This window comes from Stylophora pistillata, chromosome 12 (assembly GCF_964205215.1).
Source record: "Stylophora pistillata chromosome 12, jaStyPist1.2, whole genome shotgun sequence".
NCBI lineage: Eukaryota > Metazoa > Cnidaria > Anthozoa > Scleractinia > Pocilloporidae > Stylophora > Stylophora pistillata.
Genome location: NC_142530.1, coordinates 19,094,923 through 19,106,000, shown reverse-complemented (window position 1 = coordinate 19,106,000; position 11,078 = coordinate 19,094,923). Strand labels below are relative to the sequence as shown.

General features: G+C 39.7%; 1 protein-coding gene across 1 annotated transcript; it reads left to right on the top strand.

Moving 5' to 3' along the window:
- The first annotated feature begins 956 nt into the window (after nucleotides 1–956).
- On the top strand, nucleotides 957–10,466 carry LOC148719113 (ATP-dependent RNA helicase DDX42-like). The gene is made up of 14 exons (XM_088741255.1): nucleotides 957–1,097; nucleotides 1,696–2,001; nucleotides 2,677–2,776; nucleotides 3,102–3,149; nucleotides 3,363–3,460; nucleotides 3,856–3,949; nucleotides 4,313–4,393; nucleotides 5,261–5,362; nucleotides 5,909–6,010; nucleotides 6,416–6,489; nucleotides 6,926–6,976; nucleotides 8,230–8,340; nucleotides 8,557–8,745; nucleotides 8,991–10,466. The coding sequence occupies exons 1-14, from the start codon at nucleotides 1,044–1,046 to the stop codon at nucleotides 9,144–9,146; spliced, it is 1,566 nt and encodes a 521-aa protein (XP_088597381.1). The 5' UTR covers nucleotides 957–1,043; the 3' UTR covers nucleotides 9,147–10,466.
- The last annotated feature ends 612 nt before the right edge of the window (nucleotides 10,467–11,078 follow it).

The window sequence follows — 11,078 nt, the reverse complement described above, 5'->3', positions numbered from 1 at the left end:
TCGTGGGGCAAGATGGCGGCCGATTTTCCGTATTTTGACTGGGCATAGAAAATTGAAGATTTGAGCAAATAAAAAAATTTTTGCACAGAAATACTCAAAATAATAAGCTTACTTCGTTAAGCGAAAAAAATTTTTTGGGTGTAGGTGCACTTTAAGCTGTGTCTTACAAAACAGCTGTAATACATGTTAAACCTTGGTGAGAATGAGGTATAAGACTTGAATTCTCTTTTATGGCAGCGTATGCTAGTGTTCATGTGTTTTTCTATAAATGCGTCGGACTACCCAACGTCTGGGTGTAGCAGAATGCATCTGTGCAGTTAACATATATCTGAGGGGTACTGTAGCTTTATCTTGTTTTAAATATTTTCCCTTGGCTTTGTTGTGTACAGTTTATGATTGCAGTTTTGCCAAAACCCATAACTAAAGGTGAAATTAGCACAAACTCATTTTAACCAGAAATTATTGATACATGTCAGTTCAGAATATACATTTCATCGTCATTGGTAATTGATAGAAGGTGTCATGCATTTACATTGTAATGATACACATTGTGTATCATTACAATGGGTGTACGCTGGTGACGTGAGCAAATGCAAAGACTATTTTTCTGCGCGCACCTGTTTTTTCTGGTCACGTAAGATTTGTTAAATAAAAGGGAACTCCTTAGCTACAATTTATCAATGTTATGTTATAAAACAAATAGTAAACACCACAGCGTACACTATTGAGTTATGGATGCACTTGGGAGGTCTGCTAAGCACTCAAGAAGCTAGAGTCGCTCGAGGTGCTAGCCTCGAGCAACTCTTACGCTTCTTTCGTGTTTAGCAACCTCCCGCGTGCATCTATAACTCAATAGTGTACGCTGTGTTGTCTACCATTTGTTAAGTGGGTTAAATCAATGCAAACTTGCTTCAGCTGATAATTCCTTTTAAGTTCAGTATGTACATGTACACTTCATTGTCGTAATTGATTGACAGGTGTCGGGAGCTCAGCCTACAAAGCCATCCATCAGTTTTGCACATTTTAGTTTTGATGAACAGCTCATGGGTGCAATCAGGAAGTCTGAATACACACAGCCAACACCTATCCAGTGTCAGGTATGACGGAAATCAAGAACTAACATCGCATGCAGTAGTATGAAATATCTGTACCACACCACATTGTTAGTGTTTGGCAAGCCTGCATGACTTCTGGTAGCTGGCTATTATCCTTATCACTCCTTGGATAGAATGAGTGAGAGAAGGTCATCAGAAACCATCTGATAGTAACTCCCTAAAAATACTGAATTAGGAAATACACTAAAATAGAAGTTTTGGCTTACTCCTGAAAAATGATTTCTTACAAGTAGAGGTATATTATTTTCTCTGAGATATCCTTTTGTATTTTATTCTAAATTTATAACTTTGAATATCAGTCTTGGTGAACTTTTGTTTAGCAATATGCCAGTATGGTCTCACTGTAACTAAATTGCTGTCAATTAATTCTTCATTTGCATTAAACACAGCTAATAAAAAAGGTAAACTTCAGTTTTCCCCCGTGACACTCCTTTGAACTGTGGCTTGCAGGGTACTTAACTAAGTGGGAAAGGGAAGGAAAAGCCTTTTTTCCTCATACCACTGTGGCTGACCAGGGTCTTTTTTTAAGAAAATCTAACAGAATTGAGATCCATGAATCATACCTCTGGGCCTTTTTCAGGCAATCCCTGTGGCACTTAGTGGCCGAGACATCATAGGCATTGCTAAAACAGGTTCTGGTAAGACTGCGGCCTTCCTGTGGCCAGCACTGGTACATATTATGGACCAACCTGAGCTAGAGCCTGGTGACGGACCCATAGCCCTGATCTGTGCCCCTACCAGAGAACTTTGCCAGCAGATCTTCGCTGAGGCTCGGCGGTTTGGAAAAGTTTACAACATCCACGCTGTGGCTGTGTTTGGTGGGGGTAATAAGTATGAACAGTCAAAGGCTCTTCAGGAAGGAGCAGAAATTGTTGTTGCAACTCCGGTAAGGAAACGTTTCCTTGTGCAGATGTAGAAAATGAACATAATCTTTCTATTAAATTACCAGGCTTCAAATTTGCCTCCTTGCATCATCATCATTGTGCAAGAGCGTCACATTCAACATTTCTAAGCTAGCGGTATGCCGGAAGTTTGTCATCATGAACTCAGTCAAACGGTCCAGCCTGTCATGAGTCTCCCTAAAGCTTAGTGGTAGAGCATCTGAAATACATGTACTAATTATTTGGAAGGTCGCAGGTTCAACTGTTAATGGGGGCACACGGAGTTCTTTTTCTTCAAGTATGCTTGTGTCGCGCTCACTGAATAGCACCATCTTTTACAGTGAATTATAGGTCAAAATGATCTTAAACTAGGTTCAGTCGTTTTTCTTTCTTTCCAGGTTCATTGACATATTCTTTAAGTAAATACTTTTTATTAGTGCCATTCTGCACGCCTTTTGAACGAAACATGCTTCCTTATCGAAAAAAAAAACAAAAAAACAAAAATAAAATAGATGCGGATTAAAGAGCGACCTAATTGCTCATTTTCATTGTTGGTAGTGGGTTAGCCACTCTTAAAATTATCTAAAATGACTGCAACCTTAAGTGGTTGGGTAACCCTCATACACAACCTTAACGCTTCATTTTATCAGTTTTTTAATTATATTGTTATCCAACGCTAGGGCCGTCTGATTGATCATGTGAAGGCAAAGGGCACAAACCTGAAAAGAGTTACATATCTGGTCTTTGATGAAGCTGACAGGATGTTTGACATGGGATTTGGTATGTAAACCATACGGCTAAGAACATCATGAACAAGCATCGCTTGAACAAAGTAAGTTTTCAATTGTGCGTCGAAAGTAGTGGGGGACTGTGTTAGTTTTGCTTCACTTTGCTCTGTGTTTGGTTCAATAAATTCCCGCCTCGTTCTAAACCAATCAAATTCAAATCTGAAACCAATCGTTTCTCCTAAATTGAAAAGGTGCTTTATGCTTTCGGAGTCTTTTAATGGTGTGTAAATGAACACATATGGACATCTTGCTTATTTCTGTCGTGGTTATCAAAACCTGACACTTATCCTTTAATGTCACTGAATGTATTTCTCTAGAGCCGCAAGTGAGGTCGATTGCAAATAACGTTCGTCCCGATAGACAGAGTGAGTAGTACCTCTTCTTTTCAACTCATTATTCTTTCCACAATGAATAAATAAATCAGTGATTGTTGCCCTAATATGTAACTCAACATCACAAAACTGACGGTTAGTTGCAACCTGCGCTTCCTCCGTTTATAAAATTTTCATCTCTAATCTGGCCATCTGAGTTGAAATATCATCATTGTTTTGAGTTGTTTGTTTGTTTCGTTGTTTTAGCCTTGCTTTTCAGTGCGACATTTAAGAAAAAAGTCGAGATGCTCTGTCGGGATATCTTGACAGATCCTATTAGAGTTGTCGTGGGTGAGCTTGGCGAGGTAAGGAACAATTGTTTGAGGAAGAAAGACATGTACAACAAATTAAGAATAAGTTTCTGATGATCAATTATCGGTCATCGACGAGAGAGTGGAAACAAACTTGTAGTTGAAAACCCGTCCAGTCATCATGGGAGCAAGCAAACGGTTCAGTTCCGAGGTTTAGCCCTTGTAGTGCATTTTGCACATGCGTAACAATAATGTTAAAAATCAACTCGAACCGCAAACTGAATTTGTTCTAGCAAAATTGAAATACCCCAAAAAGAAAAAAAAAGACCTCTGCAAAATTTTCCTGTCTGAGATAGGGCTGAAAGTTTGAGAAAAACAGACTAATTTTCATTAACGTAATGCAAAATTTGTTCTGTTCTTAATCTCCTATCTATTTTCTCTTAATCCAGGCGAATGAAGATGTAACACAGATCGTAGAAATCTTGCCAAGCATCAATGATAAATGGACATGGCTAACAAGACATTTAGTCTCTTTTACATCAGGTAACACAACGAAAACTGCTACAAAAAAATGGTGAGATAGCCTCCAGATGAGTGTCCTTTTTGGGAGAGGTACTCCACGGGTATAAATCTCGCCTCTTCGATATAGTTCCCTCTAAAAGACTCGGAAACTGGTAATTTCGTTATTTGCTGTACGAGTGAAGTAATCCCAATTTTTTTTTATTTTCATTGTAGGTAACTTGTTTTCCATTTTAAGGAAGGTTTCGCTTTTTAAAGAGGTCCTGATCCTTGAATTGTTTGGAACATTTCATCAACGTGAATTTCAATTTTGTTACACAGGAATTTGTCTTAATTGACGTTAGTTTGTACTTCTCTCATGTACCTGTAAAAATGTTTCTTTCTAAGCTGGAAGTGTGCTCATCTTTGTGACCAAAAAGGCTAACAGTGAAGAGCTTGCATCAAAACTCAAAACCAAAGATTTTGAAGGTAATTCTTAGATTATTGCATACATGTCGGTTTTTAATGCCCATTGTTTTCTCAAGCCTGTCTCTCAAACTTTCTTCTTGGAATGGCGATCTTTCTTGTGCAACTCAGATTGCTCTCCAACAATGAGCATCAGCAAATCGTTACAGCACGTGACAAATTACCGCTGAGGCGACCTGTGAGGGAATAAACACTATCGCCTCTGGATCAGGAGTTAAACGCCCTCTATTAACAGGCCACCGTGTCTCCTTGAGGAAGAAGCTGATTTTGCATTTGTTTTCTCTCTTATAAGACCAGCCCCCAGACTCCCTGTTGAAAAAGGTTGCCCTCCTTGGCGGTGCATAATTAGATGGAGGGGGGGGGAATGGAAATAGCCCTCTTTCTGTCCTCTAAATACAAAGCAGTAGCCACTATTTGGTGCGAAAATATGCACGAATATTTATCCGCGGTCGTTATCTGTTCTGAGATGCGAACAGTTCTTTGTCTAAGGTGAAATGTACGAGCATATTTTTGCGCCAAATGGAGGTTGTCGTGTTTATTGTCTTTAAATATTTATCTTTTAAATATTAAACATGTTTCTTATTCTGTAATAATCACACGACGTTTACCATCTTGAATTGAATTTTAAGCGCAGAGTTTTCCGTATTGGAGGTAAGGTTTGAAAATTGAGGAATAACACTTTAGGTATATCCTTGGATATCCCCCAGTTTTAGCTGGGGGATATTCGTTCACGTGATGCGTTTTGATCAATCACGCGCGAGCAAAAATATCTGTTGGATTATAAACGGAAATATTTAGTTACCTTGATCTGTGTCACCTTTTACATCTAACTGATATAACATGGATTGCTTTTGGTCTCTTTATACTCAGCGGTGTTACTGCACGGAGATATGGATCAATTCGAGAGAGACAAAGTCATCTATTCATTCAAGAGACAAGAGATTCCTATTCTAGTAGCAACTGATGTAGCAGGTAGGAACCAAAGGTTGAAATATATGAACTATCGCTTATACCTATGCTGTTATTTCACTCAGCGCGGAAACTGCGCGCACACAGGATGTTTGCAGAGATTGCTGCGTGTTTGACGCTTTTTACGCAGCAATTTTAGAAGAAGAAAACGTGGCAAAGCTAACGTCTCGTTTGTTATATTTTATGGGGCGAACTCGTCGAAGTGGGGGCTAATTTAGTCAGGGGCAAACTTGTAATGGAGCGAAACCTCCAGATACTCCTGGTTCGTAGTGCGGCACGGTCCTATGCAGTTTTTTGGTGCAATGATTTTGTGAGACAATTCAGGACTGCATTAGCTCTGTTTGTTTTGTTTCGTTTCCTTTTTTTCAATTTGTCTGCGCAGCAGCCTTTTCCGTTGCCTCGTAACAAAGCGGGGAAAGCCTAATGTAAGCGGTAGTCACATGAAGGCATGCGCGACTCTAGCTTAGCTCGCGCTTTTGCCGCACGGCTGAAAGAGAGCTGACTAGACTGCTTAGCAGCGTAGTGTTGACGAGTTGGTTTTTATTTTAGCCCGTGGCTTGGACATTCCATCAATCAAAACTGTCATAAATTACGATGTGGCTCGTGACATCCACACGCACACGCACCGGATTGGTCGAACTGGCAGAGCAGGTAAGTTTGTTCGGTTGCTAACTGTAGCAAATACGATGTGGCGCTTCTACACTCGTTTACTCTGAAAAGAAAATTGACCTGAAGTAAAAGCAACGCTTTCTTTGCTGCTTTTGAGAACTGCAGGAAGCGAGTCACTCCTGGAAATAATGAACTTGGTGTATTTTTCTTGCAATATCAAGGCATTATCCAGTAAGAACAAAAAATGTGATACGAATAGAAAAATTGACTGACTGGATGATGTGATTTCGATGAAACACCAAATTCTCTTCATTTATAACACTTGAAAAGTAGTACTGGGAATCACATATACAGGGCCAAAAGGTGAACACTGAAGTGATTGGTATTGTGGCAGTTCTGTTGCCATTGCTATTTTTGATCGTGTATCTTTACCTTTTTTCGTTACAGGAGAAAAGGGTGTGGCCTACACCCTTCTTACGTCTTCTGATCAGAACTTTTCAGGGGATCTTGTGCGAAATTTGGTAAGTGTTGCCATATTCATTAATTTTTTTTCCGAGGAAACCGGTTAAAATAAAGATAATGTAGAAGCATGTGTTATCTCACAAGCTGGAAAGCTCAATATTAGAAAACAAAACAAAACAAAAAATAGAAAGAAAGAATAAACGGCTTCCAGAAACTGTGATCAAGTAGATCCTACCCGTAGAGTACGTTAACCTCCTTCATAATGGAGTTGAAATAGGCTAAAGCTTTCGTTTTCATTTCTGCACTGTCTAACTCATCTCAAAGTTTACCAAAATCTGTCCCTGTGAATATATCTTTCGCAGACTTTGGTAAGTGTAGAGAAGAGAAACGTTGAAAAGCGTGCGAATTCGAAATGACAAAAATATCACTCCATGCAATTTTCCGACTTATGTAGACATCCACTTGCTCTAACCCATTATACTTTTTTTTTTTTAGGAAGGAGCTAATCAAGTGGTCCCTGAGGCCTTGATGGAGATGGCAATGAAGGTTCTTACTTTTAAACCCTAAAACATCTTTCTTGACTCGTGAAAACTTAACGTTTGCGAGTTTGTCGACGCATTTACTTTGATTTGTTATCCCCTGATAAGTTTTTTCCAGTGTGGTTGTAGATTGTCAATCATGACAAGTTTTTAGCGATAAATTCCCTCGTCCAATATCTGTTATTCCAGGTTTTGAACAGGCGGACTTCTGCCAGAAGAACTTGTCAGCGACAAAAACTGCAAGGGTGGATGACTCAATAACGACATTTGTCAGGAAACTCTCAAAGGGTTGATAAGAAATTGTACTCCGGAAAATGTTCTTGACTAATGTCGTTTACAAGTTGTCTTTGCTGAATATGTAAATATTGCGCGATTTTTCCTACCGGATTTTCAGCCATTTGTAATAATAAATACATCTGTTGAATCCAGTTCGGTTAAAGGAGAGATAGGTAAGCTGTTGTTCAGATTGTGCCATTGATCTGCATATACAGCCATTCGATTGAAAGTTACTTAGTTGTCCACTATGCAGTTGTATACATTATTCAAGTGGGTTCTAACTTCTAGGAATGTGAGAGAAAATCTAGAGGCAAAACTATCTATTTATTCGTATGTTATTTCAGCGATGACAGATCCTAGTATTTCCGCAGCTAGTGACGGTTATTTGTGTTATGAATCACGATTGTATTCTAGAGCAATGTTCTATCGAGTATTGAAAGTAATCCGGAATGACATTGGTTTTGTTTTATTTCGCTCTGTGATTGGTCCAGAAAACTCACACCACTTTCTCAACCAATTGGTCGCCCGCGTTTTCCCGCGTTTTCTCGCGTTTTCTCGCGCATTACGAGGTTTGCTTGTTTTTACTTTGAGTTCTCATTAGCTCTTCAAAGTATATTTATTTCTTTTAGTTGGCCGTCATTATTACTTTGGTTTTGATTTACGACTCATTCGAAAAGCACTCTATTTACCTGGCGTAGAATACAGTCGCAAGACGGGCTGTATTTTCTTTGAGTATCATCAGAAGGAAGAGAAAGATCGTAAGGAACCTGTTACGAGAACTACCCATAACGAGAAACGCGTCAGACCAAGTCGCTTGTACTTTTAAGTCTACATCTGATTGGTTGAGAGGATGGCTCTAGTTTTGTGGACCAATCACAGCACGAGATTAAGTAAAACCGATGCAAACACGGTTTACTTTCGATACTTTTGTGATATTTGTCCTGTTGTCCACTGCATGTAAATGTTTCTCGCTCTCGTCTGTAGAATGCTTGGTTCAGGAAGTCTCGTTTTCGACAAGGCAAGGGAAAAGCCAGTGGAAGGGAAGGAAGACCGCGCATGCGTGAGAGGCCTGGCCTAGGAATGCAGGGATCGTCGGTAAATAACGCTATTTGGCATCGTCGGTAACCTTATGTTTGCTCTCGCCAGACTTGCGGACCCAAATGGCTCGCAAAATATCTGGACGAAAAATAGTATTGATTTGTTTACTCCAAAAAGGTTTTGTCCGACAAAGTTTTAACAAATTCAGTTTTAATTTTTAAATTGGAGCCTATTTGGTACTCACAAAAGATTATCTGTCGTATCTCTCCACAGGGAAACCAAGCCAGTGATGGCAGAGGAGCACAGTATTCGTATACAGAATCATCGTATCCACAATCGTCTTTCGTATCATCATCGTCCTCAAAAACATCTTTTCGTCCGTCGTCATCTTCGGCTTCGGGAGGAGTGTTCGGCTCTTCGGCAAGAAACGATCGGACCTCGGCTCTCAAGGCTGCTTTTCAGGTTCTTGATATGAGTTTCTTTCTCATGAAAACTTTGTCACTTTAGAGGGTAAACTGTCACAATCTTGACCCATTTTCCCCCTTTTTTTCAACGAATAAAAAATCTCTTCGGCTTCCTGTGGACAGTTTGGTCCTTTTATATTTGTTATTACCTTTGTTGTGTTGCTCCACCCGAACAAATCATACCAGTGGAGACTTAATCTTTGTTTATATATTCTTAAAAGTCTTTCACGTTTTGGTCCTCAGGCCCAGTATAAGTCTCACTTCTGCGCGGCATCTTCCTCAGCATCTAACACGTGGGACGCTACAAGTCATCACAGTACAGCTAAACCCCCTGACAGGCTCCAATCGTCAAAACCACAGAAACCAGCCGTCAAGAAATCCCGTTGGGACCCAGCTTAGGAACGAAGAGTGTTCGCACTCTGCAACAATCCAGAGATTATTCAGTTTTCTCTGAATTTTGTTTTACATATGCGCTCAGTTGTCTATAAGAGAAACAGTCTTTATTAAGTTATGTAAGATTCCAAAAAGGCTAAGAACACATTTCTTTTTTCTATCAAGGCCGGCCATGAAGAGATCCCGTTTGCACCCAGCTTAGGAACAAATTGTGTTCATACTCTGCTTCGCCCCAAATATTTTTCGGTTTTCTGTGAATTTTGTATTACATATAGTCCAGTTGTCTAGAAGAGTAGGTTACATAAGATTCCAAAAAAAGCTAAGGACACATTTTTTTTTAATCAAGGCTTTTCTTCACTCGAAAGGAAACATTTTGCAGCGTAGCTACACAACTTGCTTTTTGAACACGAGAAGTGTTTGTTGCAACACACAGTGCTCAGGTGTTGGGATTGTTTCTGATACGATTTAGAAAAAACAGCATAATTCTATACGTTGGTCTCAATGAACATATTTTGCTATTTCTTTAACCCTGAAATCCCTAAGAGTGACTGGCGTCTAATTTCTTCTTGCAACATCACTGAATCACGCATTAACGTCACGAGAAAAAAGACAATGAGTACCAACTGTAGGAGCTCTTGATTGTTAAACAAATTCACCTTGCCAGCACCTTAAGGAATTTATAGCGAACAGTATGGAGAATATGCATACTGATGTTAGGGTGCAAAGGGTTAAGGAGATGGAAAACGGAAAGTGCGCGCTGCAAACATTAGCTGGGCTATTCAAAGCTGGGTTGAGATATCCCAGGGTTAGTGTGAAATCTGATCTCGGATCTGAAGGCTTTAAAGGAAAATTTAACTTAATTCTTGTAGTCTAGAATTTGATGATTGGATACTCTAAAAATAATTGAGAAAATTATCCCGAAAAGGCTCTTGCGCAAAAGAATAAAGAAACCCGAGAAAATTTAACCTTGGGTTAGCGCTAATCGGCCTACAATAAACTGGGCCCTGGTAAAAACCAAGTCAGTAATTGTGTCCCATTAACACTTGCGATACGGCACCTTGTTACAATAGTGAGGTTACTGAATGACTTCTTACCAACTGGATGTGTCGCTAGGTTAGCATATTATCGAGTTAGTTTCCTCTAGAGCATTTGTTTCATACCGAGTATAGGTACAAATCCACTAGCGTTGTAGCACAGATACTGCAATCTGATTGGCTACACCACTCGGTATCTATTCAATGTTAGATGGTGAGTGAAGTGAGAAGCCCGAAATTGTGCGGTTGTCGAGAGAAAGAAAAAATAAACAACAGCCTGTTTTTTTTCTTATTTTTTTTTTTAAGACTAGTAGGTATATACAAAATTGGTTCGATCACTCGATTTCTATGCGCGGTAGTTGATTTTGGCTTCCTACACGCCCTCTATCCTGCGCTAGAAATTTCGAACCCATAATCTAATATAATTATATAGCACTCAGCAACACTGTCTTGACTGAAGGTCTAAAGCTGCTTCGTATTCTATCGACGCGATTGTCTCTCGAAGTATGCGCGGTTAACATAACCGGCATGGCGAATTTTCATGAACCAATTTGAAATAGATCTCGTAAAAAAACATTGAAGACTTTGAATGATCACTTGAAAGCAACCTTTGTTTTAGAGCACTGCGCAAGAGGTTAGGTTCTCTCGTGCGCACGTTCGCACTTCTCTTCCCACTTTCCGAGTTACCACTTTGTGTTTTTAATCGGCCTTGCGGATGATTCCCAAGTAGGATACTTGTATGTCTATATTACCAGAGTCTGGGCACAGGGCTAAGTGTGAAACGGCACGGAGGACCCAACTCACTGTGTAACGTGCCATCATGAATGTATGAAAGGCATACAAGATGTAACCTGCGATCCACCTTGCAGTACACATGTATTGACAAGCGAGCGCTTAGCATTTC

Excerpts from the sequence above, each read along its gene's own strand:
- LOC148719113 (XM_088741255.1), top strand. The coding sequence starts at position 1,044 with ATGGGTGCAATCAGGAAGTCTGAATACACACAGCCAACACCTATCCAG. Across the intron at positions 2,002-2,676 it reads AAATTGTTGTTGCAACTCCG|GGCCGTCTGATTGATCATGT; the intron begins GTAAGGAAACGT and ends ATCCAACGCTAG. Across the intron at positions 6,977-8,229 it reads TGATGGAGATGGCAATGAAG|AATGCTTGGTTCAGGAAGTC; the intron begins GTTCTTACTTTT and ends TCTCGTCTGTAG.